Source organism: Paralichthys olivaceus, chromosome 3 (assembly GCF_024713975.1).
Source record: "Paralichthys olivaceus isolate ysfri-2021 chromosome 3, ASM2471397v2, whole genome shotgun sequence".
NCBI lineage: Eukaryota > Metazoa > Chordata > Actinopteri > Pleuronectiformes > Paralichthyidae > Paralichthys > Paralichthys olivaceus.
Window position 1 is genome coordinate 9,307,866 of NC_091095.1, and position 24,269 is coordinate 9,332,134.

At 40.6% G+C, this 24,269-nt stretch overlaps 2 protein-coding genes across 3 annotated transcripts in view; one reads left to right on the forward strand and one right to left on the reverse strand.

The window, feature by feature from the left end:
* The window catches only part of LOC109636553 (adhesion G protein-coupled receptor D2), an 81,854-nt gene extending 71,650 nt beyond the window's left edge, over nt 1-10,204 (forward strand). Inside the window, exons 24-25 of one of the 2 annotated variants that reach the window (XM_069521867.1) lie at nt 8,487-8,631; nt 9,623-10,204. In XM_069521867.1, coding sequence (XP_069377968.1) covers nt 8,487-8,627 — 141 coding nt within the window. In that variant the 3' untranslated portion in view covers nt 8,628-8,631; nt 9,623-10,204. The remainder of the gene's footprint in view (nt 1-8,486; nt 8,632-9,622) is intronic. The other variant, XM_069521866.1, reaches the window with a different exon arrangement.
* Nucleotides 10,205-11,140: 936 nt separating this feature from the next.
* nr5a2 (nuclear receptor subfamily 5, group A, member 2) overlaps nt 11,141-24,269 on the reverse strand; it is a 62,838-nt gene continuing 49,709 nt past the window's right edge. Inside the window, exon 7 of the mRNA XM_020098259.2 lies at nt 11,141-12,331. Within this exon, the coding sequence (XP_019953818.1) occupies nt 12,084-12,331 (248 nt within the window). The 3' untranslated portion in view covers nt 11,141-12,083. The remainder of the gene's footprint in view (nt 12,332-24,269) is intronic.

Below are 24,269 nucleotides of genomic sequence, written 5' to 3' on the forward strand. Positions count from 1 at the left end.
AACTGGATTCAAGTGATTATCGTTCATCCCTTCTCTAGTTTGTTAACATAATTTAAAAACGACTCAATGTTGTATCTGATAACTATGAAGAAAAAACAGGAATGACACAAATAACCAGCGCAGTTCTAACAGGAAGTGTTGTCACTCTGCTGCCTACGACTCCAACCGCATTCGTCCATGGATGAGCCAATATTGATCCCACTGCCCTGTGCTTTGGTATTCAGCCTCAGGCTCCATGCAGCCTCACCTCACCCTACATCACTCACCTTACATTAGACTCTGAGCTTGATATACATCGATCTGTTAGGCTCTGGTACAGTCTTGGAGAGAAAACTTGTCAAATGCCAGTTAACATGAGATCCAACAGAAGACCGCCCACTTGCTGTCAGTCTTGTGCTCGGTGCTGGAGGTCGATTCAACAATGCTGTGATATCTAACATACATGTTTGTTTTAAGGAGTTGATCTGGCAGACTGGTGATTTAAATTGGTGCTGGTCCAATAGTGGCCAAAATCACTGAAAGGGAAGAAAAGTACAATATGGTATAAAAAAACCCTCATGGAAATCCTTTAAAAACTTGGTGTATAGCTCTCAAGTAAGATAACAGCAAAAGTTGGAAACTTCAAAACCATGACATGATTTAACACTTGCAGAATCATCATTCATAGAGTATGAATTCATTTATGCAAAGAAAGAATAGGATTAAAACTCCCTTCAGAAAGTAGCAAAGCTGATAACAGAGAAAACTGCTTAATTCATTGTGCCAGACAACCCAACAATTTTGGTTGTAGAAAATGCTGAGTGTTGTTTTATCGAACATACAGTCAGCGCAGGGCGTAATCTTTTGCTGCATACCCTAGTGGACATGAGTTGATGACAACATTTTACTTCACAATGACCAGAGCGGACTGGTGGACATGGAAACTATGAATGAATGAGTCCTCACAGCACAATGGATAGACTCAAGTTTTTCCTTTAGTTTTATGACTCACAAAGTCCAGCATCAGAGGAGGTGATAAATACATAGAAAATTGTCAAGTGGAAATTCATTGTCAATATAGGCCAGTAATATCATACAAGCATGAATTACCTTGGTGTTGCCAGTTTGGAATTGCAATTCATTGTGAGCAAGAGACTTTTATCACAGCATCTTGTAAATGATGCACTCGCTATCAGCAGAAAAACTGTGGGTCACTTCAAGCACTTGCCACCTGGTTATTCGCACTTCGAGGACATTGAAGTGGATTTGAGAACACCGCTCAAGCATCCACAACAAGTTGTACGAACAAGGTTGAACAGTTCACGTTAACATAATCGAGAGCCTCATTGCACAGAATTTGGCTTCATTGTAAATTCAGTGGCGTACCACCTAAATGCGAAATGGCGATGGGGCACTGTAAAAGACCATCGCAGCTCTGGCCTCCTTTGAGGAGTTGATAAGGTAGGTGGACACAAAAGATGATCCAATTCATTTCACAGGGTCAAAAAATGTATGACTCTTATTTGCCTCAATACAGAACCTTGATTAGATACAGAATAATTATGCTCTTTGTTTTCTCGCTATTTTTTTAACCTCTTCTGATCTTGTAGGGAGATAGTTGTAGTGACTTTGAAGAGACTGAGTAGTGGAACTTAAGTGATTGTCTATCACACACAGCGATTGTCTAACCTAGTAGATGCTAATTCTTTCTATGATAATGTGTTTTTATCATGGATGATGAAAAGACTGTAGTGACGATGTTCCTTCGACTTTGGAATCTTAAAGAGATTTGAAAGATGTACAATGACATAAGGACGTGTATTGTGGAGACCACTTTGCCAATTGGTTGCTTGTCAGACACAAACAGTTGCATCCAGTTATTCAAAATACACAGGAAGACGTCTTCTCATGCAGTTATCATCTCATAGAGCCTGTTTATATATCACCCTGCGCTAGTCTTTACCCAAGCACTGAAGCAGTGAGACTGACAAACTTTATGTAATCCCTTTAGCTTGTTGGAGTATGAGTATAGTGTCTAAAATGATATGGTTTTTTTAACAGATCAGGCCAAAATAAGGGAAAGCATCTGTTGTCTAGTTTTGGTGTGTGAGAAGTATCTGATGACACCTATAGCTGGAGTGGGAAGACCATTTGGCAGTTTAGTCAGATTAGAAACATTGACATGGATGGGAATCAAAAATGGCAAAACGCGCTGCCATTTCGCTCTCATGGTGCAGGTCGCAGCTGCTTTAGCAACCAGGACCAGGCTTGGAGGATCAGCCCACATGAATGCCGCCCCCTAACAGAAAGCACAAAATCCCAATAACCAAATGTTTACGTGGTTAATCATTTAGGTGATTGGCAAAACTATTGATATAGTAGATTTGATCCTGGATTTGTCAGGTCCACGTTGATCAGAACCGGCTTTACAAACCTAGAACTCCACGTTATGAGAGCCAACCTTACAAACCAGATGCAGTGTGTGACGCTCAAGGATGTAGAGCATTGGATCTATGATATAAATGTATTGCTTTATTACCTCTGCCAAAGATAATGTTTTCAACCCTGCCCATTGGTTTGTTTTTTTGTTTACACAAAAACTGCTGAACAGATTTCTACAAAACTTGGTGGAAGAAGCAGACATGGGCCAACAAAGACCTCCTTATGTGTTGGTGTGGATCAGTCCAGGATTTATTTTTTTATTTGCTTTAACATTGGGAAAATTGGGTGTTTTTCACATTTTCACCTTTTCTCTGGGAATAATTATAAAATCTGTCACATTAAGGGAAATTATTTTAAAGGGATTGTTTACATAAAATAAAAATGTAAATGTAAATGGTCTGTATTTAAATTGTCTAGTCTTTACAACCACTTAAAGCGCTTTAAAGTAGCGTATTGCCATTCACCCATTCACACACATTCATACAGTGCATCTATGCGTTCTTCTGAGTGCACTTAAAAATTCTCATGGTAAACAAACACAGACAGTTTGGGAGTTAAGATGGTTCAATGTAAACTCTCACATTAAGGCCAGTGTGTAAAAGTGTGTTTGAGGATAATGTACATCACCTCATTAGGCATATGGTGGAAATTGCACAGGGCCTTGGTGGAAAGCATCAGTCTTTAGTAAAAGCAGCAGCCAAATGATTTGCTTCCAGTGTTTGATGCTGGTCATTCAGTTCTGTAATGTAAATGCCACTGTTTACACAAGAGCTGTTGTTAAGATAGTATTTGCCTGTGTGGTTACTGGAATTTATTTCCATAGATACATGTAGATATAAATAGCTACAGTGTGTGTGTGTGTGTGTGTGTGTGTGTGTGGATGTGTGGCTGTGTGGATGTGTGGCTGTGTGATTGGTGATGATCCTGTTCTTTGTTGGTTCTTGAGCTCTCGACAGTAGGTCACAGCTCAAGGCTGCCAGTGGTCCTGTCAGATTAAAAACATTCTGGTTTTATGTGATGGGATCTGAGGCCGCCACCCTGCCTCATTTCATGGTGCTGGCTATACATTTTACTGTTTGCCTGTCAACCTGAGTACGAATGAACACACACAGACCTCACTCCCTTTCACTTCTTCACGTCTATTCTGTAGTGAAAGTTGATTGTTCTGTTGAGTTTATTGAAAAGGTTTGTATTTTTGTGTGTGTGTGTTTGTGTCATCCAATGATTTTGATCTTCATATTTATTTGTAATTATATCACTAGAATTCAGACAAGAGTAAGTAAGTAGTGTTGTGGTTGGACTTATGTCACTTGTCTTCAGTAATTAATCTTTGGGACCTTTTTCTGTACTTTCCAGATTGTTGCTGTTTTGAAATCTATTCTTTGTTACATTGTGATTGTGATACATGTTAAAGGAACAGGGCGAAAGGGAACTATTGGCAGAAATGTAATGTAGAATAATCCTCATGATCTTTTCACTAGTTCATTTCATCTAAATTGTATGAATTGGATTTTTCTTTACCCCAGAAAAGGCCCTTTATATTTAAATACTTTATATTTAAATATTTTATATTTCAGCACGGGGGTTCTCTCTACGGAGGCCGCCATGTTTAGTCCAGACTGGACAAACTATATACCTTTTGAGTTTTTAAGACAATTAAAGGCTACCACAGTTTGGGTGAGGTGAGGGGTGTTCAGCTGCAACATGCAATTTCAACACTACATATCACAAAATTATACACACTATAACTTTAAGACCCCAACAAGGAGGTTATGTTTTCATTGTCATTTCCCCTCTGGCATTAGCACTACTCAAAAAATGTTATATGCAGAGAGGTGGGGCATAACAGGTTGAGCCGAAAATGTATTTTTTTCACTTTTCTGAACATTGCAAGACTGGGCGTTGGCCTTGGCAAAGGTATGTGCTGTCTGAACGTCCTTCTAGTTCCTGTAACAACACAACAGTTTCTTAGAAATGAACAGAAGCAGGCTGAGTAGTCCAATTAATATGAGCACACGGACGTTTGAAGACATGTAGTCACTTGTCCGGATCTTGCTGTGGTGGAGGTTGTTCAGATGTTAAAGTTCAACACAGTAAATTTAGTGACATGTAGTCTATCAAACATTCTCTATCATCTTATGTTGCCTTCTTGCTTTTATTTAATTGTCTGAAAGTTTTCAACTGTTGTGTCTATTCTTTTGAATCAAACCAAACACATAATCATTCTTTTGGATGTTTTTACATTTGTAGACGTTCTCTTTACTCAGTATTCTGTAGCTGATGAACAGTGTCGTGACATTCAGGTTGTCATGTTATTACAGACGCTACATACCCTTTCTTTGTCGCACCCATAAAGCTCTCTTTGTGACACTGTCAAAGCAAAGGTCAATATTCCACGTGCACTCAAGCATTTACCCTCGCCACTTGGCTGAGGTCTGGCAAGATTAATTCTTTGTGTCTTGCTATCTCTCTATGTGCCAGGTTCATGTTTCTTACAATGGAGCCAGGCAAACACAGAAGAAAAGTGCATTCCTGAGAGTGTGTGTGTGTTTTTGTGTGTATTTTTTAAAAGACATTGGTGCAACCGTTTTAACAGGGCGACTGTTTGAATTAGATGTTCTAACCCCCCGCTTGCTAAGTGGATTTCTGAAGTGGCTGTAGTTGGAGGCTTTCAATCGGATGCAACCTTGAGTCCTTTTTTATGTGAGCTCTGTAGGATTTAAGTGCCGGTATAACATGAGCACGACTGAATGCATGCTCCTCATTTTTTGAAATTGAAAAATCTCCGAAGGCTCTCCCCATTGTGCAGACAATTAATGGAATGCTGGCAGCGAGGTTCAGGTGCTTAAAAGTTGTATTTTTTCTCCCTCTCTCGCTCTCGTTTAATGACTAATAAAGGATAATCATCGTGGAAAAAAAACATCATAATGCTGTAGGCTTCCTCTTTATGCACAATGATGTATAATGCATGTTTTGAAATGAAACAGCAGCGGCCTTCGAACCGTTCCATCTCCAAACCTTTGCGTATTTGTTTTGCATGCCACAGTGAAGCTTTTTGCATAACAATAGTGAGTGCTCCCATTAACAGTGCCATGCCTATTAATTTGATCTTTACATTTTTAAAGTTTGTCCATCAGGCTGCCAAACACCAGGTCCCCCAGTCGCTGTTTGGTGCAAGTGATTAGAAAGTTGGCTAATTGCCTCTCTGAAGAGTTGTGCTGTTTCTTTTTTAGCCTCCCTGTTCTTCTTGTGTGAGCCGCCACCAGCTGTATCACAGGAACAGATGAATGAGCTATTTTCAATCTTCAATCAAATTTAAATCTATGTGTTTTTCTTTCTAAATAATTTTAGACTGTCACTATATTGAAATTGGTATCTTGATATCTAAGGTAAAACAAAAAGATAAATAAAACATTATTGAACATAAAATTGATTCATGTTTGATTAGAAATAATATTTTTGATAATAGGCTTTGAGAGATTGAAGTCACTGATTGGTGCGGTAGATTATCTATACTGTTTAATCCACCATGTCGTGCTGGGTGGTGTTCATTTCATTCACACTGCTGTTTTCTCAGGCCTCTGAAGCCTCCGGGCCTGACTGAAACTGGACTCAGTAGCAAACACGCTGATTCCCGATCCATCTTTCAGTTGCACCTTTTCCTGCAATCTTGGAACACTTCCAAAAGCTTTAGTTTTTCTTTTTTTTTCTTTCTCATGCCCCCAGTCTCTTCTTCTTTGACTGTGCTTTGACAATGCAGGGAAACGTACAAACACATCTCAGTAAACACGAGTGATGTGGTTCCAGAGTTTAAAAGCTTCAACAATGGCAGACACAACTCGGGGCTGTTTGTGGGACGGAAGGGAAAACTTGTTTAGAAACTGACAGCACTGTGTCTGTGTGTGTGTGTGTGTGTGAGAGAGAGAGAATTATGTGTGTTTGTGTTGCTTTTGGCAAGTTATTCATTTCTCTTTTTTTCTTGCTCTCTGTGTGGTTATCTTTTGAGTTGGCCGGTTTGGAGTTGATGTCCACCTTCGGGGATGCACATAGCATGCATTTATGAGTATTTTCACCTGAGGCTGCACTTGTTAGAGTCTGCAGATAAATGTATATACATTATTTATACAAATTCAGGGCGAGTGAAAGTAGGTTTAACACATTTACAGACAGGAGGCCAGGCACTGCAAGCCAAGCTGCAAGTGAGGATTGTGCGCTTGGGATCGAGCTGGCCGCTTGCCCGGCTGTGACCAGCATCCTTAATGCTGCATAAGAGCACTGCAACATTATCGGCACTCAGATGATCTTTAATATCGTGTCCCTCATGGAAATATGAAGAATAGATCGTCAAAAGTTTGGTTTATATTTACAAGAGACACTTGAGGAAGACATTTAATAAACATTTCAGTTATCTTCAGTTATACATGTTGGAATACAGAAACTCTGTCAGCAGTTTTTGCTGCAGTGATTCTTTCAAGTGAGGGCTGCAGAGACTCACTAAAAACAGGCAACTGTTTTTAACAAACTGTAAACTGTTTCCCAGGCGAAGAGGACACATGAAAATGAGATTGGATGACTATACAGCAGGAGTTCCATTATCCTTCAAATATAAACATTAGTCACGGCTAACTGGTTGCTTTTATCAGGGTTTTTAATCAGGTCTTAATTGTCTTTTAATGCAGGATATCAGCCCTTTTTTCTTGTAAATATTGTTCAAATGCAGCGCTGCATTATTTAGGTAACACGAACCATTCAGTGTTGATAAACTGATTAGAGTCTGTGCTAGTAATTAAAGTTCAGTCTATTCTTGTCAGTAGGCAGAACTGTATTGTGTCATTGTCGTTCAGACAGCAATTGTTAATATGACTCATAAGAAACAGGATTCAGGTTATAAATTATTAAAGTATTATTATAATAATGATTCATTTTATTTACATTTCCCAAGCATAGAACACAAAGGACTTTCCAAAGGAGCTGAATAAATAAAAGGGCCGGGTATTATATATTAATTTAAAAAATCGCATAGTAACATTACATCTAATCATCTAATGATCATGTCACAATACTGAAATGTTTATAACACATGAGGTCTAATTACAGGAGTGAATGGCAGAATGTGAGGAAGTGAGTATGAGAATGAAAAGAAGATTTTATGTTTAAGTTGAACTGCACATCTTTTAAATCAGACTTCCACACAGAGGAATTATACCTTTTATTACAGTGTACGGCTCGATCCTCGTGTGTTTCACCAGTTTAATCATCTCTGAAAATGTCCTGGAAAATTCCTGGAAAAGGATCTTCATGAAAAAGTGGAAACCCTGAGAAGGGAAGGCTGGTCATGGATCAGCGGGTGTTACAAGGTTGACCACACCAAAAGAGAAATGCTGCAATGATGTAGTTTGATAACTGATCATCACAAACTTTTACCAGTTGAAGAAGTAAGGTCTTTGGGTCATTTACCAACCTGCATGCAAAAAGTCACTCTGTCATGTTTAATGTAATGGAAAAAAGGCTAATAAACACTAATAAATGAATTAATAAACTCTATTCATACTAAAGATTGTGCAGGTGAAGGCTGTGAGATGAATTAAATAGTCCAGATATGAAACAGTTTTTGTTACAGGCTTAAACACTTGAACTGAGTATGAATTCAGTGTTTGATTAAAGTGTGAAAAACTTTTTATACAATTGTTGGAAATAGTTTATTTCATCTACTTATATAAAAGACTTGTTGCAAATACTTTGACTGAAGCAAAGCTGAAACCAAAAGATAAAAACTGCATGTGTGAGACTCAAAAGATGTGAAGGTGTATTGGATGTAATGTAATATACAATACGATTCCAAACTTTTTATAGAAGAATTTGTTTGGAATTAAGCTCAGTGACAGTATGTGCTTCAGTAAAACCTTTCCGATAAATAAAATAGTGAATATGAAAAAGTCTGGTGTCCTCTTCTCGATACACTTTTGTATTTTCATTTACCTCTCGTTCTTAAAGTGTGAATAAATATTTTCCAAAAAACAACATTACACTTTCTCAACTTACCCATCCCCTTTTCTTATACCCAGGATCCTCCTCCCTCAGAAACGGATGACTCCTTGCCAGCTGGTTGTAGTCTTCATGTTCCCATGGAGCTGGAGTTCACGACTTCCTGTTTCCCTCGCAGCCCTGCGCCTCAGAAAAGCCACGGCCTCGTCTACGTGGATTGAGCCGGTTGGTGACACAGTGACTGTAGTTTCATGTTGTGATTCATTTTGTATGTAGAGCTGGTGAAATCTGTTTTCTTTGTATAATGATAAGCTAATTTTCCCTGAAGCATTTTGTTATTCCTGTTACTTGTTATGTCTGTGTCCCTCAGTGTTGCTTTCCTTATTACTTCCAGTTTGAATTTGTGTGATCAAGTACTTCTTTTGCCTTTAACGCTAATTTCAAGATGTGCAAGATGATAATGTAAAGTTAAATTCCGAGTTTTCAATACTTTTATTTTTTGTATTTGGTTATGCATGTGAGCAACACTTCCGTGGGTTGTCAAAGCATCATATTGTCCAGTAGTAACGTCCATCAGTGTATCTTTTACATGCACTGAGTAAGACACTTCATTATAATTGCAATGTCCCTGCTTTGATTCAGGCAGGGGCTTACATTGCATGTCATCAACTCCCTTTTCCACATTTCTCCTGTTTTTTCTTCTGTGGAACTATCAAATAAATTCCAAACTGGCGTAAAAAAAAGAAGCAGAGATTTAATTGTTTTAAAGTTTTAGGAGATAATATAATTTATCTATATAGATTTCCCTGACTTTTATAATACTATGTTTCTAGACCTGCATCAGGGAATTATTCTTTCATTCCCACACTGTTTGTTACTATAATCATGTAGTTATTTATCGTGTCCCACAACAACAACAAAAGGAAAGAAAAAGCTTTTGTGTGCAGAGGAAGCAAGAATCTGGTGTTATAAGCATAGTTATTATTTATTGAAATATGAGGAAACTTAACTCAATAAGCCTCAGAGAGACATTCCAGGATGAGACTGCACAAATGTATCTGCTGTTTAAGTCCTTGTTTAAGCATTTATTCTGCATTAGAGTCTGTGTTGGCTGTTCCTGTTGCTCTTGATCTATAGTTCGGTTTGTTGGATTTCAGTCTCTTCACTCTTTCCTCAAGCTTTGCTAAACTTATTCCCCAACAAACTTCTCTTGCAGGACTCGAGCTGTTCAAAAGCAAACATGCAGTTAAGTAAGGACTTCGTCATTGACCTCAGTCGTCACCGCTGCCTACTCGTGGTGTTCACCTCTGTGTTACAGGAAGTCCAGCTGCAGAGCCTAAACACAGTTTTATAAAGTGGGTGAAAAAAAGATTGTGTGTTGATGAGGATCATCAGGAAGTGAAGTGCAGGATCAGAATCAGCTCACAGATGTGAATCTTCTGTACATTAAAAGACTTTTGATCGTCCTACGATGGAATCGGCAGAATCCAAAGGTAAAGAAATGAACACTACAGGTTGTGGGAGGGAAGTGTTGGGGGGACAAAATGGTAACGACTGTGGGAAACACCACACGAGGATCCTTTATGCTGCCGTGTTTAAAGAGAATTAGAAAAACAAGTTTCATTTTGGACACAATAGTAGCATTCAGGGCTCACGAGGGAAAGATGCAGTCTTTGGTATAAGAGCAAATGGCACAGAACAACGATGCAGGTTGGGACTGGATAAGAAAAGGTGTGGTACAAACATCTGTCACACCTACTTGCTTCAGTACAATCCTCTGTTCAGTGCACAGACCTGCATCACCAGTGAAAGCACAAATAAACTGTGTGGATTTTTTCCTTTTTTTTTGAAAGCTCATTGTTTCTGCTCCGGACTCAGATCTCAGAACCAAGTGTAGAAAACAAAACAAGAACATGCTACAGTAAACAAATTTATTTTGGCGCGGACACCTCACGTCATGTAACACAAAGATGGGAACTCAGAGACGCAATAAATTACCTTCATTTATAAGCGTAACCAGTGACATACTGTACATCAAAAAGGTAAAAGCACTGTAAAAAATAAGAGGCTACAAAAACGTTGAACGTGAAATGGAACCCTTACACAGCAACGTTTAAGAAACAGATGTTTGAATGCCAGCAGACACAGATAGAAATGAATATTCTTAAGTGATTCCTTTTTGATTTTAGTGTCTCACGACATAATTTAAGTACTGCTCAGAACAAATAAAAAATAATAATAATAAAACACTGTACACACATCAAAGAAAGCAAACCAGAGGGATCTTTTTTTTTTCAATTAGTTGATTTCATTTTTTAGGAAATCATTGCTTTGCAATTTATGCTTCATCACAGTTCTCTCCCATATTACCACATGAATGTAAACACCTGTTGAATTATTCTTTTTTAAATTTTTTACAACATTATTACTTTATATATATATTTGTACATATTTTCATTCACATCTGCACGGTTAGCTAGCATGGTAATGAAATAAGGCAAGACTCACGCAAGTGTGACATCACAAATCTTTTTTTTTCTTCTTCTTTTATAATACTGATTATTAAGGTATTTGTCATTTCCTTCTTCTGTTCTGCAGCAGGCTTTGGTCTTTCTGGACAAAGGCAGGGTCGATCCTTCTCTGTTTCCAGAATCTCACTTTTGTTTTGTTCCAGTTTTAATGAAATAATGAAAAGGGGAGGGTGTGGGAATTTTTTTTTTTTTTTTTTTTGCAGGAGAAATGGGTTATAAATACAATTGTTTCAGCTGACGTTATGAACTGAATTTATTTAACACTGGTCGTTCTGAGGTACATGGTGTAAGATGATTTCGGGGCAGCTGGAGTAAGAAAGGGGGAACCACAAGGTGACCATGACTAGCAAATGACTTCATTACAAGAGGAAAAAGAACATTGTACTTTTTTTTATTGGCCTATTTATCATTTTGTTCATTAAATATTCAGTTTTTAGACCTTTTCTTTTTTACCATCAGTTCTCCCTTTTTCAGTCAGGTCAAGCTGCCGTGGCAAAAAAACGAGGACGACGGTAGGAAAGAGTCTGTGGCCCAGTTTGTCTTTACAGTACCAGCGACAGCTCAAAGCCGAGGATTAGTGACCAGAACTCAGCCACCGCTCTGGTCACAAAGCTGCGTGAAAGATGAGCAGCGTCATCCTTTCTCACCACAGAAAAAAGCCTCTTGCTGTGTCACCAGTGCTCAAACACACGAGGGCTGTTATTTATCTTCGCTGCTGCCTGCCAGTCTTGATAGTCCGGGCTCGTGCAGACGATTAGATGCCATCTCGTGGTGTAAATGCAATTGCAGTGTTTATTTCAAGAGTTCTTTTTTTCCTTTTTTTATATTGTCTTTTTCTGTGGGGTTGAGAAGCGGCTCTACTTTTAAATTTTTTTAATTTTTCTGTTTTTTAGAGTAAAGGGGATCCACATGCTGTTTTTCTGCACATTATCATACTCTGTGCACGTGTTCGTCCAGATCTGTTCTTCAAGTTGTAACTTGAATAGTTCAATATAAACAATAGTTTCTAACCCACTCGCTCTTTGTCCTTCAGGTCAGCGCCCAGTCAAAGTCTGAGCTGGTAGGTTCTTTATTTAGAGTTTTTGTGCCACAGCAAAACTCTCAGGACGACCTCACAAGCTGCATTATGGGTAGCAGAGTCCCCTCCTAAGCTCTCTTGGCGTGCAGCATCTCAATGAGCAGGTTGTTGCAGGGCACGTCGCCGTTCAGGTGTTTGTAGTAAAGGTATTCTTCAGCCTGCAGGCTGATGGCTCGGATCTCAGGCAGCCGGAGGAGCAGCTGGCCGAACTTGTCCGTCTGCTGCGGGTAGTTGCACATGACGTAGTCCAGCAGCGCTGCGTTGACCTGCTCCTGGACGCTTTCTACAAGGTGGAAGTTCTCCAGGTTCTTCACATCTACAGGAGAAAGCAGAAATGAGGTCAGATAAGTCAACAATTTCTGTGGGGAATGTGGGGAAGTAATGATGATCAAAATTAGAAGGTCACTCAGGAGAGCACACGTCCACCAAGGCCCAAATGTCAACCTGAGACTTTTAAATTGTCACAAGATCTTGAACCTGAATACAAATCAAGTAGTTTTACGTTACAGACATATTGAGGTTAGAGTAATTAATATTACAAGTTGAATTCTTCAGTTACGGCTCATTTTTACTTAAAAGAGGACTTCAAAATGAGGCACATGACGAAATATCCCTCCCTCCTCCTCTTTTTATTCTCCTCTGAATCATCTCTGGAGACTGTGATGTTGAGGGAATCAGGTAAAGGCATTAAAAAAAGAGCTTCTCCCCCTGAGAGACTCATTCCCCAGGAGTCAATGAATTATGTAGGGCAGAGTTACAGTCATATTAGCGCCACAGCTGCTCCTTCACCTAACGCTTTCAAAATCCAAACATAACAGAATCCGATGGTGTCACTGAAAAGGGCCACGTATAGCATCAGTCTCATGACAAAGACTCAAATTGATTAAAGTGCACATGGGAATTTTTTTTTTCACTATTAATTCCTTGTGCAAAATGGATTTGCATCTTTCTAAGATCCAACCTCCAGCAGCTACAAGCACTTTTCCTTGACCATAATAAGCTCACTGGGGGTTTGAGCAGATTATTGCAAGACAAGACAAAAAAATTGCTAAATGGATAATGGTGGACCAGAGCTTGTCATGATTATGAAGCGTGTGTGTGTGTGTGTGTGTGTGTGTGTGTGTGTGTGTGTGTGTGTGTGTGTGTGTGTGTGTGTGATCTTTTATTAAATCTTTTGACCCCAAGTAGTGTGTAGGGTAGTGTGCTCACGGTGGACTAATGTGGAACAAGTTCCCGTCTCTACAGTTCTCATACACACGGATTCCAATCCATGGAAATACTCTCAGTATTTATTTCTCTCGTGCATAGTACCCCTGTCCCACACACACACACACACACACACACACACACACACACACACACACACACACACACACACACACACACACACACACACACACACACACACAAACCCCATCCACTCACCCAGAGCGTTAGGAAGAAGGAGGGGGAGATAAATCAGCAGCTAATGAGGTCTAGAGAATGAGAAGCAGGTCCTTCAAGGCACTTCCATCTATGATGCACTCTACCATGCTATTGCAATCTGTTTGTGTGTGTGTGTCTGTCTACTCCGGTGTTTGCCTGTATGTGTGTGCGCTGGCTTTCGGTGTGCGTGCTCACCCTGACCCCTGGGTGACACGGTGGGGGGGCTAAATAAGGCCAAGAAGAGGGCAGGAAAATGGGAGAGGGGGTGTGGCCTGGGACAAAGGGAGCCTCCAAACAAACATGACTTTGTGGTTTTTCCTGCCGCCACTCAGCTGTCTGACCTCCTATCACACCCCTGAACCAGCTTTCACTCCGCCAACCCCACTGAGGAGCTTTAATACGCCCTTACGTAAGCTCTAACCCAGGCGAGTGAGGGCTTCAGGCTGAGCACACTGACGTCCTACGCAGGTCAACAAGCTGGGAAAAAAAGCTTGTTCTGATCTGCACATGAAACAAATGAAACACAGCAAAGAAAGTTACTGAAAATTGTTTGTGTGTATTGCTTAAGAGTCCACATCTGTCCGTTGCATCTACCGACACCTCAGATTTCTTTATCATAGTTATTCAATTAAGTGTTCAACTTAAATATCAGGGTTTTTTTGTTTTTTGTAAATGTTGTGTCAGAGCCACTATGCAAAGCATAACCCTCTTATGTGAATCTGACTGAGCAGTATATCGAGAGTGTATTCTGTTAGCGTGTTGATATAATCTTCCCGATTTACATCAAAAAACCTTTTTAACTTTAAAATGTATTTGATTTAAATAACCCTGGATTGAGCATATGTATTGTTAAATAAAATAAAAAAGCAATAATAATAATGCATCAATAATAGCAATCGTAAGTATTCATCAAAGTATCATCGACTGGCAATGCAGAGCTCTGGCTCTTTTAATTTTCAAAAAATAAAAGAACAAGTCACATTGAATTGTAGTGAGTAGAGGATGAATTCGTATTTGTAGAATCAAAACTACAGAGAAAGGTTTCTTTTTTTTTTCAAAATACAAAAGTTATCACTTCAGTGTCACATCTCCACTTCTGGTGCTGACTAATAAATGACTTTTTGGAATATAATATATTTTAGTAGGCAGAGTCATTTCTGTCATGAAGTCATTACAGTCTTTAGACCTGTACTGAATATATATACATGTATTACAGGGCTAGAGCTTGTAATTCAAGGCTGAAGAGAAATTAGAACATTGATTATATTATGATGGGAAATACAGTTTAAAATATGAAACAGCTCAGTATCTGTTAAGGACATAGAAGAAGTTAGTTTTCCAAATATACATTTTAGGGCATGTTTTATTTCATTATAGAATAAAAGAACAAGAGTTTTTTCACATTACAGACATTGTCAACAACAATCATCTCATGTCGTTAATAATCCGGTCAGGGATGTGGGAAAATCTTTTGAGTTTGATTTGGTTAAATTTGCAGGAGCACGACAAGGTGAGCCTAGATAAAATAAAAATAAAAATGTGAGGTGTTGCCATGGTTTCTAAGACCGTGTGTGTGTGTGTGTGTGTGTGTGTGTGTGTGTGTGTGGATGATGGGGGGGGAACTACAGAGAATTAGTGCCCAATATCTCTGTCAAGCTAATTAGGGGAAAGTGAGGCAAAAAGACAGCATTTTAATTGCTAATTATTACCAGAGTCCCTTTTGAAAAAATAATGAATCAGGGCTTCCTAAAAAAGAAAAAATAATAAACACAAATGACAATAGCTTGAAACCTACTCTCGACTGCAAGAGGCAGTGGACGACTAAAGAGGTGGAGGAAAAAATCAGGATGAAGATAAATATTTTGGGTAAATGTAATCAACTGATTATATTCATCAATCATTCAAAGGCCAATAGATGTAGGGAGACGTACGAGTTAATGGGAAATAAAAAAGCGACACCAACAGAATAAACAATTGATTAATGATTCATAGACAGTGTCAGGTTGGAGTATTAAGTGCGCTAAGAGCTCTCTCCTGTTCCTTCAACAGCTACACCCCCCCCCCTCCCTACATCGCATCGTTCAGTCACTGTGGGACTAATTATCAACTTTTTTTTTCACATAAAACAGCCACAGTTCGTTGCAGCGCCGCGTCCGAATACTCAAATGGAAACCCTGAGGTCCCACGGAATACATTGTTTCATTTGACGGGCTATCATGCTGAAGCCAGCGACCTAATGCAGCACGCACACACACACACACACACACACACACACACACACACACACACACACACACACACACACACACACACACACAGAGATTCATTTTCTCTTTTACAGAACCCCTGAAATCACTGTTGTGCTTTTTAATTAGATTTGCTCTCTGCTGTCAGAGAGATAGAGAGAGATAGAGAGAGAGAGAGTGTGTGTGTGTGTGTGTGTGTGTGTGTGTGTGTGTGTGTGTGTGTGTGTGTGTGTGTGTGTGTGTGTGTGTGTGTGTGTGTGTGTGTGTGTGTGTGTGTGTGCGCGTGTGTGTGCGTGCATGTCTATATGTGGGTGTGCTTGTGTCTGCATATGTTTATACACTCTTTGACCGCCCCTTACAATCAGCCTGCTCCAGGGACACTCTCACATCCATAGCATTTAGACACACACTCATGCAAACATTGGCTCCATTATTTTGCTATGATCTCAGAGATGCCTCACAGAGCGGACACTGAGTTGTCAAAGTTCACTGTTATTTGCAAAAGCAAGCAGGTCTCACTTTATTGATAAATTTAAAAAATTGATTAAAAAAACTGCATCGTACAGTCAGATATTCTATAGTGACACATCTGTTCAGTCAGTCTACATCTCCAATCTAAAAACACTCAATTCATTTCATGTTTGAGGTGTGAAGTTTCATTTGAGTTGCTTGGCTTCAGTTTCATAGGTAACAAATGGCAATAGTCCCCTTTGTTTAGCATTTCTTTGTATGTATGTATTAGTACGGGGGCCCCAAGGGGTCCCAGTGAGGATTGTTTTGAGGGATACCTTTGCGTTCCCTCACAATACTTGTACGTTACTTTCCTTCATTCTAGTCCTTCTAAGCCATATATAGCAGAAGGAAGTTCGGGCTGTATTTTTTCATATGAACCCTTCAAAGCTGGAGAGAAAACAAACCAAGCCCGACCCAATGCTGACAGAAGTTCTGCTAATGTGTCCAAACCCAACACAAGCCTGGTCACTGGAAGCTGCACAGTTTGTGTTACCTTATCATGTGCAGTGTAAAAAACAGAAAATAATTTAAAACAAATGATCAGAACCAGAAATTCTTGCCATGGAAGTAGGTGTGTAAACAAACAATGAATAACAATATAGGAAAATACAGTTGTAATATTATAAAATGTCTTTATAGAGGGTTGGGGGGGTTAATGAACAATGTTTCCATCCTGCAAATCAACAGTTTGGACAAATCTAGTAAGTAATAACAATAATTTATACAAGTTTTTAGATCATTTTTGACATTTTTTGCATAAATTTGGAATCCACCTCCTCATGACCTCCCCACTCCACACTATCACACTATTTCCACATAAAACCAACACCAGTTTCCAGTCATGTCTTCTTAACATAAGACATTGCTGCCACAGTTCTACATGGCAGAATTACACCATGTTCTTTCACCATTGCACTTTTTAGTGCCTCAATCAATAAACCTCTCAGTCACATTCTGCCAATTCACCCTGTCTTTCAAACTTCATATGTTTCCTGCCGAGTCCAAAAACAACACATAAAACTCCCGGGTCATAAACGGTTATTGAGTCAAGTGCTGTCAGTAAAGTCGGCCAATTAAACGTGAGTGAAAGACAAACTGGTCACTTCCTGTGTAGGCGGGAATCATTGGAGGGCCTCTTCCAATAGGGGCTTTCACAGGCGTTTAAACAAGCCTATCAAAGCTGAGGCAACTTTTACTACAGCAGCGGTGCTTCAAAGGGCGAGAAGTTGAACCCGTATCTAAGCCAAGTCCTCTTTATTGCTCCCTACTGGATTGTTATGAAGTCAACACTGCTATTTCTCCCATTATTAATCTGCCGAGCGCATGGCTTCAATCAGTGATAGGGAGCGCTGAGAGAAGGGAACCCAATAACCTTTGACTCTGAAATGACCAAGTGAAGACCAAGGACTGAACTCGTAGCGCTACGTGTTCAGTAGGAAAGTGTGTGTGTGTGTGTGTGTGTGTGTGTGTGTGTGTGTGTGTAGTGTTTAAAAAACAGGGCAGCAAAGGCAATCAAAGCAAATAAGGTCCACGGGGCAAGGGGCAATGGCCGCACGGTTAATGCTATCACTTATGCAGGCTGTTATCTGACTTACGGAGTCATGATGTGTAAGCTGGGCTTTGTGTTGGCGAAGAGCAACATGCTGCCTTTTCTTTTCCTCAGTTTATCCTCACAACACCATAAAGTCACAGGGCACACACACACACACACACACACACACACACACACACACACACTGCAGCTTCACACACACACCTGGGCTCCTGTGAAAACGCTCCACATTTCACGTGGAAGTGTGCATTATTTATTTATTTATATAATTCCCCCCCTCTACAGAGTAACAGCCCCCCCACACCCACCCCCAGCTCCCCGGAGCTCTCCGCTTCCTTGTTTTCCTCCAAGTCCCGTTTGGGGAATACCCTTTCTCCGATATGATGCCTCCGCGTTAGAGGCGAGTTACGAAAAAAATGAGTTGTATGCTTCTTTTAACATTTAATGGGGGCTTCTTTGACACTTGATACGCCAGGTTAAGAGGACAACAAGCATCATAACTATCCTATCACAGGGTTGAAGAAGAGCAAGGCAGACACATATTTGAGATGTTGTGATGTCCGGCCTCTGAAAGGAAAGAATCGTAGTGTAGCTCCCAACAAAAAGTGACAAAATTGTCATGTAATTGATGAGAAAAAGCTAAACAGAAAAGTAATGTACACTTAATTCTGGATAATTTCGGGAGACTATCCGGAGGTTGGGGTTGTAGAGGTGTCCGATGCTGTTCAAACATCTAACAAGCTGTTTGGTTGGAGCACACTGATGTCCTCAGGCTCTGGATAAGAGAGGTCAGGTTATGGTTAAATGCCTCATACAGTGTTTGTGATTTTTGTTTTCATGTGACAAGAATTTCGAGATGTTTTCGTCTGTTTGTTTGTTAGATAGCAGTTAGATAGTTAGATTATATCAAAAAATTAAATACTGAATTGATTTCTGTGAATGACATTCAGCCTTTTGCACATTTTGCAACACAACCTAATATATAACCCTTCATGCACAGTCTCATCTTGACTTATAGAACACCAGAGGGTCACAGCTGGTTATGAATCTGTTTCCCTCTTTATTTAATGCAGTGAAAGGATCTCAGGAAGTATTGTTTTACAAAGGGCTCATTAGGCCCTGAACAGTGACCCTTCATCTTGAAAAGTGACCCTTTATTTCACCAGCATACAGTAACATACTGTAGCTATATGCCCTCTAGCTAACATAGAGCCCAATGTCCAGAGGCCAAATATCCTTGGCGCTAACAATGCATAATAATAACTGTCTCACTGCTCCTGAAAACAGGCCACCAATGGGTATGAGCTATTGTCAGCATGTCAGAATAAAGCATGAAGGCTCAATTTGCCCAACGCCTCATCAAACCCTCCCTTTAGACACCCGGGGGGGGCAAACGTCATGCGGCTATGAAAGAGAATTAAGCAGGTACGGTCCAGTTGGGGATATATTAAGTCAAATCTAAACCTCCGCTGACAACATTGCTGTTGTTGTTAAACTAAACAGGTAGCGGCTGGTTCGGTTCTGTCGCCCAAGGACGGGTCGGCAGGGTCGGCGGGGGCGATGGAGAGAGGTCGAGAGATATTGAAAGGAAAGGAAAAGTGCCTTAGGTCTGATAAAATAAACAAGAGAAAAGCCGCTCCGAGCAGGGAGGAGACAAGCCTCTCTCATTGCCTATGCTGGCTGGGAGGTGCTGGGGATTTATCCTGAGGTGAAGTGGAAAACAAATTTACATCATATATCAGCTGGTGGCTGTTATTTTGGACTTTTGGACTCCAACAGATGGGCACAGCCACAGAGGTTAATATCAGTGGCAATTAAAGTGGTAAAGGGACAGTTCAGACTTTCTCACGGAGAACTCTGTGTATTACTTGTTTTTTGTTAGTTTGTTGTTTTTTTAGCATAAGATGTTTGTGTTCACAATGTTATGGCACTAAGTAGAGTACATACCCTTCGCTATGCCCAACAATTTATTTTCACTAGTTTCACCAGATTATGTCATGGTTATCAGTTGGGTATTTTTTGTGTAATCTATCTAAGTAACTTACAAAAGATACTTCGTTAAATGTAACAATCAGAAAAGTAATTTATAGGCGAATATTTTCTGGTTCCAGCTTCTGTTTTATATGGTTTTAAATGTCTGAATATCTTTTACTTTTGGACAAAATATGTGTTTTGCTTTATTAAATAGTTCAGTGGTATTTTTTGTCATTTCTGCTTTGTGGCTTTAAACATTTTTGTGAGTCGGCCCCATTAGCTGCCTCTCATTTCTGACAAGATACAGACTTGCTGGGATTAAAAAAAACAACACACTGCTGGGGAGAGAAGAAATCACATTGTCTCAGCATTATGAAAATCCATTTGCCAGAGGGATACTGAGAGACTTGAATCAGCAATGAACCTGGTGCTTAGTCCTCTGCGCTCCCTCCAGTCCACCCTCCTCTTCGTGTTGCCCCATTCTTTTAGCCCCCCTGGAGGCGGAACCAAATGCCTTTCAATGAGCCGACCTCAGACAACGCGTTGCGCCCACAGGTCCCTGCTCTCTCACCTTCCTAATGCCGACCGGATTGTCGGGGCAGTTAACCCCCCCTCCTTCCACCATCGCCAAAACAGCTCGTAGACATGTAGTCTTATGCAGCTAATGACACGAACACATGACTGACAGGCGCGAGTATAATGGACAACAATGCAGACAAAAAGTCACTGTGTTTGTTCTAATCTGTGGAAATGATCTGCGGAGCATTGGAACGGGGGAAAAAGAATTCAAATGAAATAGAAATCAATATGGCTGAACCTGCGAGGTGACTCTTCAGGCTCCGCTCACTTCTCTGTACCTGTCAGCAACAGCACAGACAGGCGCAGCACATAATGTGTGTGTGTGTTGTTTCTGTCCGTTTGTATCAACGCATGCATGTGAACCTCGTTTACATTCAGTGCACTTTTGAACCCCTCGGCTAATTACACACGGGGTTTGTTTGGTGGTGGAGGGAGGGCGTGGGGAATGAAGGGGCATGTCAACCCTTCTTGTTTATGATAAAGTGACAGAAAATCATTGGGGGGTCAAGTACACCCCACCAGCCCTCCGCTGCCCCCAAAAACTCCTGCAGCAGTACAGAAGGTGCCTGGTGTGGGAAGCCTCCCCTTTAATGAGACCATTAAAGGGCCCGTCTCCCTGTCAATAGATTTCTCTCATTCTTTCTCTGACAAATTTGAATTAATAATTCAGCCCCAAATGCCTGGGGATGTATATTTTCAGCATGAAAGACAGTTAATCCATAGCGTCAGCCCCCTCCCTCTCTCTCACTTCTTTCTCCCTCCAACCAACTCTCTTCCTTTTCGTTGGGCTCATTCTCATTTGATGATGCAAGCGAGCAGAGTGCTGACTAAAGAGAGTCAGTGTTGCTGCACGTTCTCCGCACCTTCTTTTAACTTTCTTTCTTCTCTGTGAGATTTTGCCTCCCTGTCATGTGACAAGCGCAGTCAACTTAAGTGCAAATTGGGCTTTAATTTATTCTAAAGTATTGGATGGCGATGGCGGTTCTCTCCTCCCCCTCAGGGCTAATGTAGGATGACATGTTTGCACTCTGCCTCTCAGAGCTGGATTTGATTTAGAGAGCTGGGGCATGACTGGATGTTTCCAGGACTTTCAAAAGCAGAATACAAGGAGGAAATTAGTAATTTTGAGGATAAACCACAAAACAATTTTGTTTAAAAAAAGATGTTGTGGAGTGTGTTTGTCGGTGGTTTTGTGTGTGTGTTTGTGCTCTGCAGCAACTGGGGTTTGAGATTTGTAACAGTTTTCTTGAAAGATTTTTAAGAGAAAAAAACAGTGTGTGTGTGTGTGTGTGTGTGTGTGTGTGTGTGTGTTCATGCATCCTCCATTACACGTTGGGGGCCATTTGTTATTGTAAAAATCATACTCCCCCAAAAAATAGACAGAGAAAACAAACCATTACAAACCCTGGACTTTTAGGATAAATGGAATGGTAACTTATTTTGAGTAATGCTGAACTGAACAAAATCAGTTGAATCTAAAATGGCTCTCAGTAGAGCGCATACTGCCATCAAGGCCCAAGAGTTCAAACAAGCTGCACCAAATTGATAAAACATCCTATCTCACAATACAAAAGAGAGTGATTCAAATGTCCTGTTTTCTTTCTTTGCCTACGCCCGATCCTTTTGCCAAGTTTTGTGGAAATCTGTAGATTTTGCTGTTGAACAAACAAACCTACCAGTGGCCAGAAGCAAAAGCATATCTACTTGGAAAATTGCAAACCTCCTGTTTATATTTTTGTGGAAAGTTCTACTGTCGGATCGGACCTTCTCATCACTGAACGATTCAGAGACTTACAGTGTAGTGCCAACAGTAGCTATGGATGTTAGTGCCAGATGGCAGCAAAGTATAAATTTATGCACTGAGGCAACGAGCAAAGGCCATGAGTTGGTGTGACAAATGGCTGGTGGCAGCCAGCAATATTAGTTTACAGTATTTTCTAGTTGTGCACTGTATGTGTGTGTGAACAGAGGGCTGATTGATGAATGTCCTACTGTGTTTCAACACATGTTGGCTCTCTGACCCTTGTTTCCAACATTTGCCAGCAGCTCTAGAGGTCTTGTTGCACGATGAAGTTTTTGTTAAATGCACTAGAAGGAAAAGCTGTGTGTCTGTAAGACAGTGGACTTTGTCTCTTAAAATATCCTCTAGGACAAGAATGAAGAGACAAGAAAAGAGCTGTGATGATTCAGGAGTGGGGGTGTGGGGGTCACAGGGTGGGTGGGGGCTCAACGCAGGGAGAGAGAGAAAGAGAACAAGAGACAGCGAGCCAGAGCACCTGTTGGATCATCTGTGCTTTAAAACGTTTAATCACTGTCTCTGGTTACGCTCACACACGCCACAGCATGCACACACATCACCTCTAAGCTCCGCTGTTCTCTGCTGTGCCAGAAGTATCTTGTAACCACATTGTCTAAAGACACACACACACGCACACAGAGAGAGAGAGGGGGCGGCTCAAAGAGCAAGGGGAAGAGGGTGTATAATGTTATAGCAGCCACCTGACTACCATATAGCTTACCACCACCGCAGTTAAAACACATGCCTCTGCACTGTACACAGTTACACAGGAACACAATGGCTGACAATCCACATGCCAGGCAGTGCAGTGATGCCAGAGGGCTCCATTTGTGATATGAGGGCAGCAGAGGAATTTAGAGGATTATTTTTGCTGCTGCTCTAATCTACTTTTTTTTCATTTGGATGCTTGCAAGGGCAAAAAGTCAGAGTTCGTTCTCAGACCTAAGGAACATTTAAAGAACATTAAGGACATGGGGAACATTTTTCAAGTGTTCTAAACGGAACTAAAGTCTTCTCAAATAGCTTCGTGCATCACATCCACCTGTTATCTTACTCAAGCGTTACCACAATGAGTTCACTCCACACCTACATCTTTTACATCGTCCATGTAGTGATGATCGTCAAATGATTAACGCTAACGACACATCATGAGCTATAGTGGACGATAATGTGTTATCATAAAGCTCCTTCCTTTGCTTTGGAGATGTCGGCCACAAGACTGTAGCTCCTGCTGCGACATAAAGCAGTGAACTTTACAACTTCTCAAATGATTGACAGGGCGGGTGTGCGGGGGGCTGGGGGGGGGTCCATCTGATTGCATTTATATTTTTGCACATTTGACCCACAACACACTTTACAAACCAAGGGTCCACATCAACACCCTCTGGTCTAGATCCGATTGGTGTGTGTTTACACAAGGATCTGTCTTTTTTGATGACATGCTATGATTACATGCTATTACATGCTACTACTACACATCTGTGCATGAGCGTGTACAGATAGCGTGCACCCACAGTGAAGTGTCTGTAGAGTTTGTCCCAGACAGCTTCTCTAAGAGCGTAGGAGGAGAAAAAATAAAAATAAAAAAAGAGATCTCTGCTCGAGACAGCTCCACAGGAAGGGTTGTGTAACTCATTACTGCTGTTTGCATGTAATACTTGAGTAAGGTCGAGACAGGTGGTCTGATACCCTGCATTACTACGGCAGTTGTTCTTTTCTCACTGTTGTTCACCGCTCCAAAAAATAAGCTACACATCTTGCATTAGTGCTGAAAAAATATTGAAACGTTTTGGTTGACAAGAATCAGCTGAGGTCTGTCTTTCTAAGTTGACGACGTTACCGAGATGACACTATTGCCACGAGAAAATAACTTTTTGCCTGTGGCATAAATAGACAGTATCATCTACCATGAGAAAAAAACCCATAGCATAGTTTGGAAATAGTTTTGTTTGGATACTTTGAAGACATGTGGGTCAGTGTGGTAACAGTAAAGCGGTGCAGTGACGAATCAACGTAAATAAGTCGTCTAAGAAATGATTAGGTTGTATGAAATCACAGCCAGGGACCAGATGATCTCCAGTCAACAAATCGCTTGAATCTAGAGTGGGGGCTTTCTGCAGCACTCTGATGTATGCAGGATTTGTTCTCTGGATCTGTTTTCCTTGAA